The 21,389-nt window shown below is 40.9% G+C and overlaps 2 protein-coding genes across 5 annotated transcripts in view; one reads left to right on the top strand and one right to left on the bottom strand.

Annotated features, from left to right (window-relative positions):
- The window catches only part of RPS6KA5 (ribosomal protein S6 kinase A5), an 83,574-nt gene extending 68,825 nt beyond the window's left edge, over positions 1–14,749 (bottom strand). For 2 of the 3 annotated variants that reach the window (XM_063331598.1, XM_063331600.1), the window contains exons 1-2: positions 14,116–14,749; positions 1,789–1,860 (exon numbers count right to left, since the gene is read on the bottom strand). In XM_063331598.1, coding sequence (XP_063187668.1) covers positions 1,789–1,860; positions 14,116–14,188 — 145 coding nt within the window. In that variant the 5' untranslated portion in view covers positions 14,189–14,749. Of the gene's footprint in view, positions 1–1,788; positions 1,861–13,902; positions 13,922–14,115 lie in introns of those variants that run through there. The other variant, XM_063331599.1, reaches the window with a different exon arrangement.
- Positions 14,750–15,217: 468 nt separating this feature from the next.
- DGLUCY (D-glutamate cyclase) overlaps positions 15,218–21,389 on the top strand; it is a 48,121-nt gene continuing 41,949 nt past the window's right edge. Inside the window, exons 1-2 of one of the 2 annotated variants that reach the window (XM_063334365.1) lie at positions 15,245–15,367; positions 17,477–17,614. The gene's annotated coding sequence lies outside the window, so the exon portion shown is untranslated. Of the gene's footprint in view, positions 15,368–17,476; positions 17,615–21,389 lie in introns of both variants that reach the window. The other variant, XM_063334364.1, reaches the window with a different exon arrangement.

The following is a 21,389-nucleotide window of genomic DNA, read 5'->3' as shown; positions in this document are numbered from 1 at the left end:
AAAGCTTGTAGGAATCTTTTAGTCAGTTCTTGAAATAGTCAGAAGTCTACTAAGACAGAAAGTGTTTCTGGAGCAACTTGACTACTAGAACAGGATGAAGACAGACAGGCATGCTTCCTCAGCTTTTTTATTTTCTTCATGTGTACACACACTGTCAATCCCATTGTCAACCCTTTGAAGTAGCCTTTTCTGAAAGGGGTCACTCAAAAATTATCCTGTTAACCTGAGTGAATAGGATAGCGTTTGGACTAGGAGACTAAGGACTACCTGCTATGACTAAGAGTATTCCATGTTAAGAGAAATTCAGCTAATCTGTTCATGAAGAAGGGAGGACGTGGAAGGTAGCAATGAATGACAGACAACAGTTTAACAGCTGCAAAGCGGCATTTCAGAGGCACTGCCTAAACACATTAGGAGAAGGCTGGGCTACCACTAGTCTGAACTTGAAGACTGACAGTTATGAAACCACCAAAACTTACAGCTGTTGCATTTGGAATACAGAGTAATATTAAGGTGATCTCAGACCAATGCCAGTGGTAAGAAAAAAAGAAAGAAAATCAGGTATGGGGCTAGTTTTCACACACAGATGTATAATTAAAAGTAAAATCCAGCCGATGTTTCCATCAGCAGGAAAGAAAGACATCCTCACAAAAATGCATAATTACAAATAATTTTGGTTTTGTCAACCCCATTCAGACCAATACTGACCACTTCAGAACTGCATAGCTGCTTCTACCTATGAATATGTAACATATATCTATGAATATTAAAGCTTCCTTGCCTCTGCCACTAACTACTAAAATTTAACAGCAAGGGTTGAATTGTTAAGCCTGTTAAATTTATATTTTAAAAAATTACTTCAGAAACAGATAAATATACTCTCAGGTGATTTAACGACTTAATGAATTTATGACAGAATTTGTATGAAATCTAAATGTGAAAAATCAAAAATCTTTGCTCTTTTCAGTGATGTAGCAGCTCGTGCAATTACAGCCTCACTGATAACACCCAAAATTTAATATCATAATTTATACCTTCTACAGACTTTGATGATAGTCCACCTTCATGATTATCCCAATCTACTCAACACTGCATCCAATGTTACTACTGACAAAAAAAAATGTGTAAACACATTAAGAAGTATAAAAGCCATTACTTTTGGTCTGTGTACGGGCCTCTGTGTGTATTCCTTCAACAAAGGGGAAAAGAAAGCTTTTTTTATTGGTTACAGTCAGCAATCCTACAAAATCCTACAAACCTCCAACACTGTGCTCAAATCCATAATACAAAAGTGAGTATTTTCCATCTTAAAAATTACTGGTATTTGAATAGGACATAAAGAGACTAGAAGAGCCAATGCCAACTCTAAAACATACAGTTAATGAGTGGAGCATCCTATTCAACAATGTACAAACATTACTGTTTTTTCCAGAAATTCATGAAAAGATAGTCTGAAAATTTAATTAAATTATCAAGATCATGCCTTAACTTAGACCAGATTTTTCACAAACTGTATTAAATTGTCACAAATCTCAAGACATTTATTTTCCTTTTTTTTTTTTGGGGGGGAAAAAGTGCATCTTCAGAAGTGCTGTAAGCTAGAACATGTGACCTCTAATTTTGCACAATATTTCTGAGAAAAAAAGTGAGGAAAATCATGCTATGCAATATAAAAGTGATATATCTTCTTAAAGAATGTTCCAATTACCAAAATCTCAACTAGAAAAAAAACCTATACTTAAGAGTAATGCTCCAACATTCAGTTTAGAAAAAAATAGTGCATCTTACCCCCTGTTCCAAGAACTTTCAGGAGTTCAAAGTTTTCAATGCCAACTTTCTCTGCATGGCCTGTCAAATTTGCTGAAGGGGAAAAAAAAAAATCACATCAGACATGTAGTACACAAACATCATTCTGACATTTTAGTACAGCTTCAGTAAAAACAAGTTTTTACTTGAAAAAAACAAGATGAACCACATAAGCAACACTAAAAGGGCATTCCACTCGCATACTGTATGCCTTTAATTGGAAAAGCCAGGGAGATCAATTTTCTTGCTGCCATCGGTGTTCCCAGAAGTATAAAAATCACAGAATAATAACTGATGCCCATCTAGCTTGTATACACTGACTTTCATCTCATCACTGGGCACCTCTTTAAAGAGTCAAATTTCACCTTGTCTGTAATCTCTAATCGCATAGCTATAGACAGCAATCAAGTAATCCCTTACCCATAGCAGCCTAAATACCCTCGTGTTCTTGGATTATATGGTGCCCGGGATGACAAACAGAGCTCCAATAACTTATTCACATGCTTTTAACATGGGATTCCTAAACCTATAAAGACTCTCCACTGCTATCAAGTAGGAAAGACCTTGAGTCTATGTAACCAACGAGTCTGTAAAAATCAGAACTGCTACAAAGTTGTTTCATTTGTTGGTGAGTTTGGGAGGAAGGGGGTCCCACATTTGTACTAATCTATACTACTGAGGATTTTTTTTTTGTCTAACGGACATTTTTCTAAGCAGGAAAGTAAAGAGCCCTATTTTAAAAAGGAATTGTGGTAGGTTGGTGTGTTGTTGCTTTGGGGTGGGGTTTTTTCTTTCATAAGCTGCTAAAAGAACGCTTTAAGCAGTTCCCATTTTTTCTCTCTTTCATTCCTATCCTAATACTATCCATCCATTTGCAACAATATGACCACAGGCCATTCAGCGAAGTTGCTCATTAAAATGATCCAAGTCAAAAGCAGTAAGGCAAAAAAGCAACTAAGTTTGATTATTCTTAACCAATTTCAGTTCCCTGATCCACAGCTGCATACAGAGTTTCACTAGAAAAATTGAGGATGCAGCATCAAGCTGCAGAGGCTGGCATGGCTGCTAAAAGAATACCTCTTAAAGAGCAACTTCAAGCCAAACTGTATGTTTAAAGGCTAGTTTAAAAAAAAAAAAAAAGCTTAGGAAAGATGTGCAAGATGCTTTCAGGAACAGAACCACAGATTTCAAGTATAAATCATAGAATGGTTAGAGTTAGAAGGGACCTTAAAGATCATCTAGTTCCAACCATCCTGCCGTGGGCAGGGATGCCTCCCACTAGACCAGGCTGCTCAAAGCCCCATCCAACCTGGCCTTCAACACTTGGAGGGATCTCTTAACCAAAAGAGGAAAACTCTGATAAGAGATGCCATTGAACAGAAATTCTCATTTGGTTTGATATTTCTAAGAAACTTTATGAAGACAGTGTGCTTCCTGAATTAACTATTGAAATGTATAGTTTATCTCCATTCACAGAACTGCAGCAACTCAACAACTCGAGAACTTAAAGCTTCGCAAAAAAATATCTCTCTGCAAAGGAGGAACAAGTATAAAAAATCCAAGCATTAGATAAATGAAAAAGCAAATTCGTGCCTTATTCCAATAATCCTAGGAATCTATACACATACACAAAATGCATCTAGTTGGGACAGGGTAACATTAGTGCTCTCATGCAAGTCACTGATGGATGAAATCTCATCTAAAATACTATTGTCAGTTCTTATCATTCATCTTTATTAGGGATTAATCGATCTTGGAATAAGTGCAGAGAGGTCACTTGGAATTACTGAGAGATTAGAAAGTCTAAAAGAGCTTTCAGGATTTTTTCTTGCACAAACAGAAGTACACATGAAAATTTTTGCAAATCTGAGGGAATCTACAAGCTTTTCTAATACTGATGTAACAGGAACAAAAAGAGACAAAAAAACCCCAACACACAGCACAGTGAAATTATTATTAGAGAAATGTTACTTTTGTGATCAGTTCCATTTTAATAACGCATATTAGACAAGACAGTACCAGAATCATTAACAAATCAATGAGACAACGTGCATCACACAACGTGAAGTGAAGCTTACTGTACAATTTTCACCGCAAATAGAATAAATACTGTTGCTAGTGCTACATCACAGTCATCGCTGAAGTCAGCAGTAAGGAAGATGCACTCGTGTGCCAAGGAAGGAGTAATAGCAGGTAAGGCTAGACTGAGTTAGTGTCTATATAATTACTGTAAATCGTGTCACAGTCAGATAGCAGTCTGTCTTGAAGCAACTTAATATTACTTATTACTCTTCTTAACAAGTGCTGAGAATGGTACTCAACATACACAGTTCCAAAACAGTGTCTTTCCTGACAGGGACAGCAGGATTCAGGGACTACCCTAAAGAGACCAGGGCTAGAGTGTCCACAGTTTTAATGAAGTAGCAGATGTCAAGAGATTGAGGACGCAGAAATGCTCTGGATACTAGCTAAGTAAGTGGTGAATTCAGAGTGGGAAGAAATTTTTCACTGAAAAATCTACTGATTTGGATCTTCCATTATGGAGTACTCCAGAAAGGTTTTACCATCTCACATCCTTTAAGAGCTGTCAGCAGAAAGCTTTTCAATTAAACACTCTTCTAGAAAGCAGAATAGTCATTTAATTCTGCCATACTTTTGGAACTGAATAGGAAGACAGAGAGTGGAACACAGAAATATTGCATCTCTGATAACATGCTGAAGATTTGTAGTGCTGTATATAGTCCTAAAAAGAGACGAAGTCCTAAACTCAATCCATTAATCTAAACTGTACCATAAACTCAATTTAACTTGCATTCCATATTCAGTAACATTAGTAAAACCTTTCCAACTTTAATGAGGTTACACAGTAAAAAGCTGAGTGATACCTAGTTTGAATTATTATGTACTTGTTTCAATGTGAGCTGTAGTTTTGCATGATCCACTTAATCCCATTTTTACTCCCATTTAGGAAATTTAATTGCCTTATCCTAAAAAAAACAAAATTAAATATCTTGAAAGTTACTGTAACATTATTTTCATAGTAAAAGGGGAAAACTACATCAAAAACAAACATGTGATCACTATAAAATAAATCCCGCCTCATTCTTTTTGCATTAGACTGAGGAAAAGAGCCACCCCACAAGATCAGATAGCTAAAAGGTGTTGCATGACACGTAGAGGTATGACAGGACACTTGAGACATTCAAACTCTCTCTCAGAATTACTCCCTATACAGCAAGAAGTAGAATTATCCTTAATAAAAACAAAAACAAAACACCAAACTAGATCTTCAAAGCTACAAGAAAAGATTAACAATTCCCAGAAAGTGCTTCTCCCAGCGTTCCCACAGCTGGCAATGGCTTGCTCCAGCAACCTCAGTTGCTGCACTCAGTCCATCTCTGAAGTCATACCCCAAGAAAAGCAAGCTGAATGTGTCTGTGCCACATTCTTTCCAATGACACTGCTAGAGCAGTTCTTTGTCTTCATCTGCTGAAACCAGGCACAGCACTTTTCGACATTTTAGCTGAGGTACAGTTTCTCCAGAACAAAAGTTGTTATACTGACATTTCCTTCAACTTGCTTTCAGGAGCATAAATCCCCAAAGATTAGTTATTCTATTCTCCAGTGACCCCAGGAACCCAAATGACCACTGCTGGAGGACCTTTCACAAGCAACACTTTCCACAAGTTTGAGAGGCTTTAAAGGACTGCAACAAGAAGGCCACTACTCCTACCATCACTGACAGGACAGTGAAAAGCTTTTCCCACCCCACGGGCATCACCATGCTGGGACAGGTGTCAGAAACTGACCCAGCAACTGCCTGTGCAACCCGCATGAAGACAAGTATCTATCAAGAGCTCAACAGGATGAACACTCTAGCATCTAGCTAACAGTATTTCTGGCAATCAGTACCATAACACATCAGTGTATGCAAATATGTCACTTGGAAATAGCAGCTTTGGGAAAGCTCCTCATTTAAGAATTGAGCACAAGAAAAGCCGTTTTGGAAACAGAAAGTTTACTTCTCCATGCCCTTTTTCTTCAAGCCTGTTGATGCACCAGCTGAAAAGTACCAAGGAAGGGAATTAAGGTTGGACAGGAAGAAACTACTGCCCAAGTCAACAGGATGAGAGTTTCTCCACAAGTGATCTGAAGTTACACGTGACATAGCAGTATAAAGGATGGTGGTACATCTTGAAAAAAAAAAAAAAAGCAGTAAGCTGACAGCACCTTCTGGGAGATAAGTTAACTGCATAGGTGCACAATTAGAAAAAGCTTCCATTTATAGATTTTTCTACTCTAGTCCACAGTAATCAGCACTGGCCCAACATTAGAAGGAGAGTATCTCACTGTTGCCTTCAGCTGCATACAACAGATCAACCCAGAAACAAAGACTAAAGAGAAAGGCCAAGACATCATAGCATCCATAAAAAACAAAGAGGAAATAGTGGTACTGGTTGTAATTATCACCTCCGAAAGCAAAAAGAAAGCAAATATCTAGAAATATTCCCACTGAGAAGGCAAACCCCTGCATGCAGGGACATTAATGCGTGGAGATCAGTACTGTCATTCTCAGCCCCCTGGAAGTAGGACAGTCTGTTTAACTCTGGGAACCAGAACAAAATATTTCTTCTTGATGGAGGATCTCCAGACGACATAATAAACACAACTGTTGCCTGCGCTATACCTGAACTTTAAGACAACCAAGTGTGAACTAAGAGCCATGCAAGCTGCTACTGTGTAATGACTCTATTTGCTTTTAACTGTACTTTTGTGATCTTAAGAAATAATATTTCAACAGTATTGTTTTCAAGTTAAAATGCACCGTGCCCTCTGTTTCTGGACTCCGCTGCAGATAGGTTTGGAAGCAGACAGACTAAACTAGAGCTTCCTCTACTGAACTAGATCAAGCAACCTTCAAAGACAAGCTCTGCCTGAAAGCTGTGACTTGTCTCTGCTGTTTTCTGCAACATGAGACCAGCTCTGCCGTTTTATCGAACAGAACAATGAACCTCAGGCAATCTAAAGCAGAATAGAGAAAGCAAGAAGGAAAACAGGAGAAAAGACACTGTGCAATATTTCAAACAATTACGTGTCCAATGCCTGGTACCAAGATCGACTTGATTCTAACCTGTTACTTCCGAGAACAGCCCATCTCCACTCACATAACAGATGTACTTTTTTAAGACACAGCAACAAAGAACGATGCTGTTTTGAAAGTTATATGAACACAAACTTGAGATTATCCCTTACATAGAGTGAAGAGTGGGTGTTTTTCCTTGAAATTAAACAAAACTAGCACATTGCTTTTGGGGAGGGGAAAGGGGGGAAAAACACACAACAAAAAAAAAAAAAACACAAACCCACCGCATAACAGAAACCACACAATTATTGCTTGTTAGACATTGAAGAAAATACATCTAGAGAACTATTTGTGAAGGGAAGTGAAAAATATTCCAGAGTCCTTGAAATCTGACAGATCACCAACTAGTAATTGTCAGGTCCCTGAACAAGAGTACCATTTAATCAGGAGAGGGAACTATCCTACAAACTTAAAATGGAGTTTAAAAAGCGTATCATCTCAAGGACTACCTGCATTTTTCTTAGGCCAAAAAGGAATTTAGAGCAAAAATAAAACATGAATACAGTTCTGAACTCACATCAAAGAAGAGAAAATGCAATTCATGTTACTCTGAACTCTCAACTAAGGCAGGGTGACAAGTGTTCATTCTCTACAATATAAGATGCTTAAGGAGAAAACCATGTGAACTGAAAAAAAACTGATGATCTCACAAAGCTGCTGATCCCATTCTAGAAGGCCTGAAAGCCAAAACTTTGCACAGCTAAAGATGACAAAGACCTATGAAGTACTAGCTAAGCAGAATACAGTATGTGGAAATTCAGAAGCATGAAATGCTGTGGGAAACATGACAGGAAACAATCATTACCATTATGAAAACAGACTGAAGCTGCAGAAGACTATCCCACCAAAGTTATCATTTGTACATCAGAAACTGAACTAAAGATAAAAGCGTGGACATCTGAGATTAACAATCCAGACCCACAGCAGTCAGAATTGGAAAATATTCCATGTTAAGATCCATTTGCATCCATCAGCAGTAGCCCTTTTGCTATTTCAGAGGCAATTTTGCTATGAGGCTTTTCATTACTGTGAGATGAATCACTATGAGGTCACTAAGATTCAACCTAGAAGCACCTCCATGGTTAGCTAGAAGCTTAACGTACAGTAACACTATAGATCACATAATAGCCAAAAAAACCCAAGTGTAATTAGGCAAGATGCTAATGAATAAAGTTGCTATATAAAATCTAATGCTGGACAGAGACAAAATAGTCAGATCAAAATAACAGATATCTAAAGACTGTGCATACCTTTTCAAGCAAAAAATTACATCCAAGTACAAGGTATGAATCAACTTTGATCTTCTTGATCACCAGAAATCAGTACCACACTTCAAAAAAAAAATACACTTTATTCAAACACAGGCACTTTGGACACACTGTTGAAAGTAACAGAATGTAGATTAATTTATGAACAAAAGAAGAGCAACTGACAATTTAAATTTGGATGGAGCGTACTTACATATTAGCTTATACAGACACTAACCGGGAAATTTAAGAATTATCTTCAGAATTACCCTTTCTCAGATTAAGCTTTTATAACCATCTGTCGAAGCCAGCATAAAACATTTACAGATGTCAACAAAAATTGGAAAGAGGAAACAGTCACAATAGATCTCAAAGCAAAACACAAAAACAAGTAAAGTGACTGTGTATAAGGCGAGTCCTTCATAAACCAGGCCATCTGCCTATCTACAGAATGAGTCAGAAGTAAAGAAATGTTAGCAGAGCTTGCACCTCATCATTAGGATTGTATAAGGGTTAAAAAAAAAAAAGAGAGGGAGAGAGAAAGAAAGAATGTTTACCATAAGACATCAAATGATGCCAAGCAATGGAGGGGATCCAATAGAAATATTTACATGAAGCATATAGCTGAAAATCACACCCTCAGATACCCAGGCTTCCTTTTAAGTCTAAGCAACTTCAGAGAATGTTTTCTGAATTGCCTCCTGAATAAAATCCCGAACTGCACTTAAGTGGCATATAATTCTCCTAACTCTTTTGTGGAATTCAGCATAAGCTTTTAAGCCATCATATTTAGAATCATAGGATCATAGAATGGTTCACTGGAACAAAGCTAAACAGGCTGACAAGGAAGATTGCAACTACTAGTCCCCATTTACATTAGACATTTCATAGACTGTCACTGAAGCAATGAGAGCAAAATGAGCAATGGTACCAGACCCTTTTACAGATAATTTAAGCCAGGTTTGTTAGATTCCAAAGCCTGGAAAAAAAGCAAACAACAGATCAATAGTCATTCTTCTTCATAACCAGGAGGAGATATTCTTCCTCCCCTCCATAATCAACGCTTATCATAGTTACCAGAAGATAAATAACAATAAATTCCTAGACTACAAAACATTTTTTTTAAAATATTGATTCTGTAAAGAGTAAAATCCAGAGATTTAAGTTTTATTAAGGATGATTCATGAACTTACTCTCTTAAAACACTCTTCATACCTACCACAGCAATATGAGAACATATATATATTTTAGTGCTCAAAAAGAGAACAGTAGAAGTAAAAGCAATCCAAGCTTTGAAATATTCAACTATTAATATATCCTGATCTCTAAACAATATACAGAACTAGTACAGAGTCATATAAAAACAAAAATGTGTCTTACTGAAAATATCATTAAAAAAGTATCTTTAAACTTTCATAAAAAAGTTTCCTCTAAGAAATTAAAAAATAGAATATTGTAAAGCTGCCAGGTGTAGCTCCATAGCAAACACTGAATACTCTATTTAATGTTTGATTCATCATGGTTTTTAGCCATAGGAATTTTCACAATGACTTATGATGAAACATGAACTTTACAGTTTACAAATAAATCCATTCTAGGTTAAGTTCTCATTCAAGAAAGGGTAACTAAAAATTTGCAATATTAAATCCTTCAGGTAGTCCTTGTACTTATTGTCCGAAGCCTTTTATAGTTTCATACTGAATTATAAGTTAGATTGTTTGACCCAAGTGGAAGTTCCAAATTCCTCTGCCTCTGGAGCCCTGCAGACCATTGCTACATTGACTTCTGGGCTATATATGCCTTTTCGCATGTCATGTGTTACAGTCAGACAAATGGAAAAGTAAAACAAGTTCTTTAGTCTAAAGTTTATGATAGCATTAAAATGAATCCAGTATCCTCTTCAAAATGGACTTGCCAAAAGGACAAGAACAACATCTTAAAGCAAAGCAAACAACATATATACTGCCTATCGCCCACACATTCATGGAATGTCTCAAAGTTCCCTTCAAGATCCCAGTTTTGCTAATCTCTGCCTCTCACTGAGCAAAGCAGAGAGCGCACATGTATGCTGCAAGATGGTCGACTCGCTGCCTAGTCACATACACTGAAGGCTCAGGATCCTTTGATCACTTCCCCCCACCCCAAAACCAAGAGCTAAGACAGAAACCAACAGGAGGTGTGTGTGTTGGGGAGGAAATCTCACTGTTAACGGTTCTGTTTCCTTCTTACCTTCCTACATCACAAGTCTTTCTCTCTCTACCCATATCCTTCCCTATCACATAAAAATTTTTCCTCTAATAGGCTTTACATTTGCTATTGTTCAGTTATATGGCATTACTAGGAAACAAAATGTGAAGAGGCAACAATATTCTTTTTTCACTGTAAATAATAACTTCTTAGGTCTCCAAAAAGATTAGAAGTTGTACTAACTCTGAGTTTAGCCTTCAAAAATAAAACCTTTCCCTTTATAAGATTCCAAAAACAGATGCTGCAGAAAGTTTAATTTTCTTATTATTTTCACTGGAGAGCTTCAGTGAGAAAGTTACCACTTCCTACTATTTGATCTTTGGCATATTTTTCTTCTTCTTCTTCCTGAAAAGAAAAGGTGATTCCACTTTCCCAAAAATCTCATTTCCTTCCCAAAGTGAGAAGAGAAAGATGGTGACTATTCTGAAGTGCCTAAATTGTGAGGTTTCTGTCAAGGAAGAAGTGATTTGTGTGACAGGAAAAGAAAGGAAAAAAAAAACCAGCTTGCTAAATATATTAGGAGAAAATCATTATTAACTGAAATGTGTCCTAAAAGACACTGCTGTATCTAATCTGCAAAATAACCAACTGAAGGAACAATCACTGAAGCACGTGCATGCTTACAGTTTCCCAACATTCTGATTCTTTGCATCATTAAAATAAAATAGATATACACAGAGCGGTGCCCAGTATTTGTAATACAGCAAATCACATGGCATCTCATAGAGGCACTCAAGTATTATGCACCACAGTTCCTTCCCTATCACGGACCCAATCTACATGCCTATGAAGTGATGTTTTTTCTGCAATTGCTTTTTGGTCACGCAACAGAAGAGTCTCAGGGCCCTAAGAATATGGGATGCAGAGCTAAAATTAAGGTTGACCCTACAAATCAAAGCCAGCACTGTAATTTCAAAGTCAAAGTTTAAAAGATGTCAAACCATGGTATGACAGGGTTAACAATCAACTGGGAGAAATAGCACTGCATATGCTCTAACTGTGTATTTTCATATGCTGCAATACTTGCTGGAAGGTAACAACAATCATCTGTTTCATTCTTGAAGACACTCATTTAATCTTAAATTCAAGTTTTATAGTATGTTCACATACTCGGTTGACCATAATCAATGTCTGTCTCTAACTAGTTTAATATTTTTAGAGCAATTCCAAGGGTCACATAATTCCAAATGCAAAGTATAACTGTAGGTTCACCCGCATTTAGTTGATCTGAATGCCTAATTCTTTGTACTTTGAGTTTGTTATCAAGAGGTTCAAGCAACAACTTCCACAACATGAAAATGAGACACTCCCTTCTCAAAGAAGCCATTATTTCTACCACAATAGTGCACTCTTTCAAAGCACTGTGGAGACTGACCTCTTTTTCATCCGATGACAGCTGCTTTCGATATGTAATTCTAAATCATTCAATTAGTCACAGAGCTAGCAACATCAAAGAAACAACACAGAGAGGAGGGGAACACTAGAATCTAAACAAATCGTACATTAAAAGGATATTAATGGTATACAACCTCAGTATTTAAGAACAACAAAGATCCTGTGGCTCCAGTTCTAGTTCTTGCATGTCCCCTTACCCTCTTTCCCAAAATGAGGCAAAAGTAAATAATCATGCTGCATGCTTTAAAACTGTGGTGGGTTGACCCTAGCCAGCAGCTAGGCACCCACACAGCCAGACCCAGTGCAAAAAAACCTAAGAAAAATATCCAAAGTACTCTACAGATTATTTATATATTTCTATATCAACAGAGGCTGACTGCAGTTTTTCTCCTCAAATTATCATATCTTTGTGCATTGTATAGAGACAAGTTCTGAAACTGTATCTTGATATGTCTTGCATAGTGATGACACTATTGACACCTTCAGGAGTAGGAGTCTCCCAGGAGTACATGACAGAGCAGCTCCCTCCTCCACCCTAATGCACCAGAAATAGAAAAGCCATTGCTAGAAAGCATTTTTCAGAAAGCAGAGTTTTCTAAATACTTAATAAGGAGAAGAGAATGAGAAGGGGAGAAGCAATTGATTCCTATTAAGCTGAACTTCAGAAGCTTAAGACGACATGAACAAGCTTAAGAATTTTTAAATTAAAAGCAAGTAGCGGTACTTCCTGAATCTACAAAGCTTTAAAATCAGGATCAAAATGAAAATTGCTCATTAGGCTATATTAGACAGCTCTTTGTCTAGTTTATATGAATGTGTTTATTCTTCAAACTATCTTTAAATAACTATCTCACAGAGGATATGTGCTGTCTCAACTTCTATAAAAGAAACCTAGACGTAGCTGGGTAAATACACACAATAAATGTGTTCCACTTCCCTTGTCCCTACCTCTTTTTCTCCTGCACACTGAAATCTAGCAACACCCGAAGAGACAAGTATGTTTTCCACCAGCTCTCTTGCTGCTTCTTGAAAGAAGGAAACTACAGTCCGTTTGGTTTCTGCGTAGCTATCAGGAAGAGCGCCTTTTTTTTTTTTTTTTTTTTTTTTAAGCTGCAGTGATAGCTACATTCCGCTGGGGCACCTCCACTGTGCCCCTAGACCCGAGTGACAGGGGGACAGTAGGCTGAGTGCAACCAAAGAGACCCAGCACCATCACCTGCCTTCCCCATCGGCCCATCAGCCAATGTCGACTACAGTAACCCGAGGGAGGAGGTGTTCCCCCAAACTCCTGAGATGAACAGCATCATATACTTTCTTTTACTTCATCATTAAGAAAAAAAGAAGATGAAAGAAAAGGAACGAAGGGCACGGGTTAATAGCACCTCAATTAGTATATTCTCTGTGTTTATTACATCTTGATCATGTTTTAAAAGCGCTTCTAAACGAACAGTAAAATCTAGATTTACTGCAGTATTCAAGTTGCCTGGAAACTTCTGAGAAGCAGAGAGTCCCTATTAAAAAAAAAAAATTATATAAAGAGCTTCCCCAACACAACAACCTACGATTGAGCATTTCTGCTGTATCTTGAAAGGTCATATTTATTTCACGTGTTGAACTACTTCTCCAGAGGGTCTCCAAGTAACTACTGAGCTACAGGAAGATACAGAGACTAAAAAGCCAGATAACTCTGCGGCTACATGTTGGCACATTCCCCTCCCTACAATTCCGGCATTTCACCGAGGTCAGAGAAAAGCTGTCACATAAACCGACATCATTTAGGAGTGTAGCAAACAGTCCCGTCCCCGTCCCCCCCCAATACGGACATAGCCATTAAAGTCAAACACACAATTTAAAAAAAAATAAAAACAAATAAAATAATTATAATAATAAAAAAGAATGGCTAACCCTTATCTCCTTTAAAAGCGTCAAACACCACTGGGGAAGTGGGACAGGGGAGCCAAATGCGCAGAAGTCCAACCGAAATACTTTTTTCAGAAATAAAAGAAGGGACATTCCCCTCCCGGCCCCCCTCTGACACGCTCCTGCCCGTGTCTTCCAGCTCACCCTCATTTTTCTGCCCCCGCACCGGAGATTTGGCCCCCATGGTCCCGATCAACTCCCTTCAACCTCCTTCCTCAGCACTTCTTCCCCACGTCCCGGCAGCCCGGGCCCCCCTTCCGCGCTTCCCGCCGCCCTCCCCTCAGGCGGCAGCGCTCTCCTCACCGCCCCCCACCCCCCACCCCGCCTCGACCCCCCGCCCCGGCCCGCCCCGCTCACCGTTCCTCAGCTCATGCTTGACGGTGAGGAGCGGCAGCTCCCCTTCCTCCGCCGGGCCCGAGGGTCCCTCCATGTTCTGGCAGGCGGGCGCTCCCCCGCCTCTGCCGCTCCCCCTGTGTGTGTGTGCGCGCGGAGGCGGGTGGGGGGACGTCACCTGGCCTGAGGCGGATTTTATTTTCCAGGGGCGCCCCGGGGCAGCGGAGCCATGCAGGCGCGCCGGGGGCGGAGGGGGGCGGCTGTTCTCCCTTCCGCCTCGGGGAAAACGGGATTACAAAAAAAAAAAAAAAACAAACCAAAAACCAACCACAAACCCCACACCACCCAACAACAAACAGTTATTAAGATACAGGGAGCCACACGCACGTCGGCTTCCCTCCCCGGCCCTCAGGGCCGGCCCATGTCCTTGCGGCTCCCCTCCCCCTTGCTCCGGCCGCCCTCCCCGCCCAGCGGCAGGGAGCGGAGCCGAGCCGACACGAGCCGAGCCGAGCCGAGCCGAGCCGAGCCGAGCCGAGCCGAGCGCGGCCCAACCGGGATAGGCTCAGCGAGCCGGGAGGAGGGGGCGCCAGCGCCTGAGCAGGAGCCGTTCCTCAGGGCGCCCCCTCCCTCCCCCCACTGAGCGCTCATTGGGCGCTCGCGCCCGCGAACACCAGCAGCTGTTGGGCAGGGAGGGCCCTAGGTCCCGCCCCCCGCCCTTCCGCCGAGCGGCGCGCTCTCTCATTGGGTCAGCTGCTGCGCCAATCGCTGGCCCCGCCCCCGGCTTCCCCCCAATCCCTCTACTCCCTGATCTTGTTTGTAAACATTCCCGCCCGCCTCTCCCACTCCCTCCCGGACCCCGCTTGAGGGCGGGCGCTGGGTTGCCTGGAGAAAAGGGAAGGTGCTGATTGACCAATGGGGCTGTCAATCATTCGAGGGAGCGGGCGGTGGCGCCCCTCCCTGGGCTTACGGGCCGGTTCCATTTTACTTGGGGGGGGGAGCAGCCGTGGGCTTACCCACTCGCAGCGGTAGGAGGGGGAGGCGACGGGCTGGGGGAGCAGGGGATCCCCGGGCGCGGGAACGACACGGGGCAGGGAGGAGCGAGGGACGGCCGGGGGGGGGGTTCCCACAGGGCCCTGACCGCCCGCTGAACCCCCGCCTCCTCGCCCGGCGCGGGCGGTGTGTGCGGGCCCACAGTGGCGGCCCGTGCGTGCGGCGCGGCTCGGCCGCCTCGCTGGGCTGGGGCAGCCGGAGAGCTGCCGTGCGATGCGGCACGTCGGTATGTCCGCCTTCGGGCCGGCGCTCGGCGCCGGGTGACAGCCCCGCGGCGGTGCGATAACGCGCTCCGGCCGCGCAGGGCCCCGCAAAACGGGGGGCGCGGGCGGCGGGCGGGCGAAGGCCTGGAGCCGGGCTGCGCTGAGGGGGCTGCGGCCAGCGGGCGCGCCTGAGGCGGCATTCGCCCTTCGTGGGGAACGGGGAGGGGGGCCAGCGGGCCGGGCTGGGGGAGCGGGCGGCGTCCGGGGCCCGGCGGCAGGGCAGCCAGCGGCGCCGTCGCCTTGGGAGGTTGCGGAGACGGAATTTACGGGAAGATAAAACAACTTTCGTGATGGCTGGAAGGTGACAAAGCAAAGAGGGTCTGTGCTGGTTGTGGCGGCTCGGGGAGAGTTCGTCCGGGGGTTGCCTGGCTCGGCGTGAGGCGGGAGCGGGAGGAGGCGCCGGGCGCAGGTACCCGGCTCACAGGGCACCGCTGGGGACATTTTTACATGGTCCTGCGAGCTGCCTGGGACACACCGTCCTGACAGCCGGTTTTGATTCCCGTTTTAAGGAAGATGTGTTTTGAATCATATTAGACCTGTTCATCTCACTTAAGCCTCTCAGTCTGTTACGTTTCGGAAGCAATCTGATACATGTAGTCAACATTTCCTTGAGACAGGTCACACAAATCACTTTTCTCCCCTTTTCTTAGTTACAGTAGTTTCTGAGTTGCCGCTTTTGGATGCGGTTGCTTCCTGTCCTTTGACACTATAACAAGATGCTGGTTCACGATGCCATGTCACATACAACAGCTGTGTTCACTCAGAGTCTGATTCTGGTACATCAAACATCAGTGAAATAAAATCATAGAATGGTTAGCATTGGAGGGGACCTTAAATATCATAGAATGGTTTGGGTTGGAAGGGACCTTAAAAATCATCTCGTTCCAACCCCCCTGCCATGGGCAGGGACACCTCCCACTAGACCAGGTTGCTCAAAGCCCCATCCAGCCTGGCCTTGAACACTGCCAGGGATGGGGCATCCACAGCTTCTCTGGGCAACCTGTTCCAGTGTGTCACCACACTCACAATAAAAAAATTCTTCCTAATATCCAATCTAAATCTACCCTTTTTCAGTTTAAAAACATTACCCCTTGTCCTATCACTACACTCCCCAATAAAGAGTCCCTCACCATCTTTCCTGTAGGCTCCCTTTAGATACTGGAAGGCCGCAATAAGGTCTCCCCAGAGCCTTCTCTTCTCCAGGCTGAACCACCCCAACTCTCTCAGCCCGTCTTCACAGGAGAGGTGCTCCAGCCCTCTGATCATCTTTGTGGCCCTCCTCTGGACCTGCTCCAACAGGTCCATGTCCTGCTTATGTTGGGGGCCCCAGAGCTGGACGCAGAACTCCAGGTGGGGTCTTCTGTTAACATCTTCTGTTAATCTTTTATTTACATTCCAGTATTATATATTTTTGTATATGTTTGTACACATAAGTATAAAAAAATGCATGTACATATATACATACCCACATTTCTACAGTTTCCTGTAGAGAGATTGGGTTGAACTATTTAAAGTTGAAAAGAGCTTCCTACTATAGAATTGTTTAAATACCAAACCTCAGTTTTAGGGCGCTTTAGGGATTATTTTTCTTCCCAGAAATTAAAAATACTATCCAAGGGCTTTATAGTATTCCTGGTAAAACTTTTGAAGGAGTTTAGCACAAAGCACTGCAGGTGTTCTGTTGAGGTATCTCCTTGTAGCATATGATACACACATAAATTCACTGAAATGTCCATCCAGTTACTGCCTTTCCAACAGTATCACGTCAAAGCTATAAATATAGAAAGTCTGATCACAAAGATGTTTTCAAACTGAAAAATAATTGATTCAGTAACTTTTGTCAGTTGATTTTAGAAGCCTCTCGATTGCAGAGACAGTAAATGCTACATCAGTGTAATATTAAATTACAAAAGGAAAAATAATGAAAATACAAAATAAGCTGATAAAGTTCATTGTTCAATTAAATTTTTGCATCTTTGTAACTAATGGCTCCTTTGAACAACTAGTGGGGAGTGTCAGTTTTACTTCTTCTTTACAGAGATTAACAACCTCTTCTGATTATTCTGTCCCAGATGTTACATTTTGAAGAGACTGGTGCTATATTTCATCCAGCGGCTCTACTAGCCTACACTTTGGACTAACTGTCCCTGGCAGCTGCAGAAGAGAGAAACTGAAATCTGACTCCACGCTGTTCCTTACTAGCACTTGGTGTGAGTGAAGCTGGCAATGAATCTTGTGGTTGCTAGTAGTCTCGGTTTCAGATGTTCATAGCTTAACAGACTTTATCTGCTAATTTGCCTCAGCCTGAAACCTTCTCTTTTCTCCTTTTAAATTTCAGCTAAAGCAGCTATAAAGAGTGAGGCATTAACCCTAAAACATCGAACCAAGATTAATGATCCTATGTGGTAGCTGCTGACTATGCATATAGCAAGACACAGTGATTACCCTGTATATCTAGATTTAAGTTGTGATTGGGCTTGGCAAGTACCATTGCATGAACTGAAAGTTCATTGTTATGACTGAGGGACCCGCTGATTTGCTTGCACCTTGGGAAAAATAACTGAGCAACATGGTCATTCCTTTAAAAAAAAATGATATTTTTCACATAACAAAATATTTTTGCAGTTGGATTCTTGTGTCATACCCAGAAACAGCAAAGCAGCCCTACGGAATGCTTGGAAAGAATCCCACCTTTTGACAGACAAAAGAGCTATACTTATACTGAAATCCTAAACCTCCTGTCAGTAGTCCATGAGTACATGACTATGCTCAAGTTTTTATTTCAACTGAACTTTTGGGAGCAGTGGAGGATTAAACTTGGTCGTGTGCTTGATTTAAGAGTGGACCTTCAGTGGAGTGGTCCAGGCATAGTGGGCTGGTTTCATTACTTCCCTCACCTTTGTCTTTGAAACAGCACCACATAGCTTTGTGGTTGTTTGTAAAAGGATGCAGTTTTGTCAGCCTCAAGGGTAGATAGGATTTACAGGCAGGTGGAAGCATACAGGCTACATCTGTACCAGAAAATAAAGCAGATTAGGCCTTGTCTTTATGTGTCAGGGCAAGTGGCATGGCATAGCTTGAATGCACACAGCTAAATTCTTTCCCCTTCAAAACAGGGTGGCCTTTTCCATACTGCCTGCTGGATTTATACAGATGGCAAACTGTTACTGAGCCATGCTAGACCCCAACTTGTACGAGGACATTGTCTGGGAGAGGACTAGTCAGGGGCCCAGCCATTCCTGAAAGCATGCCAGCAGTCAGAATCTGCCTTTGTACCATTTAAATCACCAATGCAGACAGTCATAGGGTCAGATGAGGGAGGAAATTTGACTTGAGCCTGCAGCCAAAGCAGGCAAGTGGAAGTACAGAAACAATGATGGGCTACAGACCCACACGGAGTAGAGAATGGTCTGCAGGAGATTCCTTTATAGTTTGGAGAAGTAAAACCACCCTTGCTATGTAAACTGTGCTTTTAGAAGTGCAGCTCTGAGTGCAATTTAACTGACTGTTCTTTGCATTTCAAATACTCATTTATGTGTGTGAGACTGAACAAAAAATATTATTTGGCATAATTGTGCATTCAATAAATTAGCTCTCCAGTGTTAGAAGGGAAAATACTTTGTGTAAAAACAATTAAAAACCATGGGGTAATGCAGAGCCACTCTCCCTCCATAGTGTAAATGTATTTTTTTTTAAATAGCATTTTCATATTCATGTGTACAATAAGAACAACCTCGCAGGTCAATCAACCAACAGTTCAGTGTTTGGGCTGAGCTGCAAGTTTGGGAACATGGAGTAACACAGTTCTAAAGATAGATGTCCCTTCTCTACCCCACAACACAACTGTTCAAAAATATGTGTATTTACTTGCCATTGCTAATTGTGAAGAGAGGGAGGGAAAAAATCTTGTGGGAAATACCCACATGGAAAGATATTATTGAACTTCATTTAAGAAAAAGTGTCACAACATTTCCTTTTTGGTTTTAAAAGAGGGGATGTGCCAAGCTGGTTTGAGGGCTGAGGTGAAATTGAAATGCTCAGTGTACAGACTTCAGAGAGGAAATGAGAGAGTGAAAAAAAGAAAAAAATGAGTGCTGTAGCTGCATACTTCCAGGGTGTCATTGCTTTACAGTTTCGAGGTACTTAATTTACTTTCTTTCTGAAGGGGAGCTGCATATGAAAAATGTAGTTTCTATGGAGCTAAAGTTGGAGGCGTCTGTCGCTTTCTTATGGTCATTGAATTGTTACAGAAATAGGTGTTATTTTCAAAGTACAAATGTTGGAAAGCCAGATGATACAAAATGTTCCCCTTAATCACTCCACGGAGAACACTTGCACAGCAAGGGAAAAAGAAGATCAAATTTTGGAAACCAAGAAATGAATTTAGGGAAGGACTCCCAGTGAAAGACAGTCATGACATGAAACAGCTTTTGTGTGAGATTTTAGTACAGTATTGTTTCTAGTTTCTACTTTACATATAGTATCTGTGATATTTTTTTTTTTTAAAATTTGCAATTTAACATTTTGTGCTTGGTAACTGTCAGAAAAGTAGACCGGGTAGGTAAATTTGCTGTTTAAAGAATTTTTGTATGAAACCGCTCTGGCCAACAGTTTTATCTCTCTAAAACCACTTAATGTCTTACCATGAAAGGAGAAGTTATGCTAAGCATCCAAACCTAATAATTCTCTTAACGGAAGTGGTACAACTCTGTCAGGAAATGGATCGTTTCTTGAAAGAGTGCAAATAAGTGAAGATGTTTTACTGATTCTAGGGTTACATCTTTGATTAAACTTAAGTCCTGTTTCAGTTAGTATTCATTTTTTCACTGAAAATTCATTTATTTTTTCTTCAGTTACAGTACAGTTACAACTACTATTCCCAGCAACACTTTCAAAAGTTTAATTGTTAAAAATCTACATGGCTATAAAAAAGAAACTATAAAAATATTTGTTACATTACTCGGTTTCTGATGAGGAAAAGGAAAATGAATGAACACTGTCCAGAGGGGAAAGGAGGCAGCACTATGTATTAAAACAGAAATAGGGGTTTATTTCAATTTCTGATCTGCAAAAATGTTAAAGCTAGGCAGAGATGGAATTTCTAGTTAATACAAATAATAGACTTTTGGATACTAATCCTCACTCACTCGTAATAATTTGAAATTATTTTCAAATTTGTTGGAAGAAACACAGAGGGCTGTTCTACATAATGGTTTCATTAAACCTCTGAGTAATACCGACTGCAGTGTAATTAAACACAAAATCCTTTTCAGAAGACTCACATGTGAATTCTCACTATTTTTAAAATTGGCTGTAAACTCTGGAGAAAGGGACTTTAGAAAGGAGAAGCCAATCAAGATGATCTGAAAGCTAGAGATGAGGAAATTAAAACTTGTAACTCAGCATGGAGACCATGATACATCCTGATAGTTGCAGAAGCCATGCATCTGCTTTCCACCCCCACAGAAGGAAGCAAAAACATGAGAAAAAAAGTTATTAAATGGCAGAGCTTAAAGGTATGCATTGTAGTTCTTAAAGAGAGCCTACTGAAAAGGAGGTAAGGGAAAAAAGTGCCACATAAAATGAAGGGGGAAAGGGAGTTTTTAAAAAGCGTAAATGAAAACTAATAACTTAATTTCCACAACTTTTTTTCTACTGATGTATTTAAAGATATTGCATCTGTTAAATTACCATAGAGCAAAAAAGAGATTTAACAAAGTGAACAATGTTGCAGAGATTCCTTTTTTCCTTTTCCCTTTACCTTGACAAAAGTTGTATGGTTATTGATTTTGAACCTACTCTTTTAAATTTAAAAAGATACGATGCTCCCATGAATTGAAATAACAGAAAAGAAAGTCCTGAAACAGGCGGATAAATTAAGAGAATTATATTCCAGACTTAGGTGGTATATCTCTTGGAGTTTGGACAGAACTTGGAGCTCCTCAGAAAAAATACGAAAACTCCCATTAGTTTCAAGTACTATAT

This window comes from Chroicocephalus ridibundus, chromosome 4 (assembly GCF_963924245.1).
Source record: "Chroicocephalus ridibundus chromosome 4, bChrRid1.1, whole genome shotgun sequence".
Lineage (NCBI taxonomy): Eukaryota > Metazoa > Chordata > Aves > Charadriiformes > Laridae > Chroicocephalus > Chroicocephalus ridibundus.
Note: the sequence above shows the minus strand (reverse complement) of the source record. Positions and strands in the feature narration are given on the sequence as shown.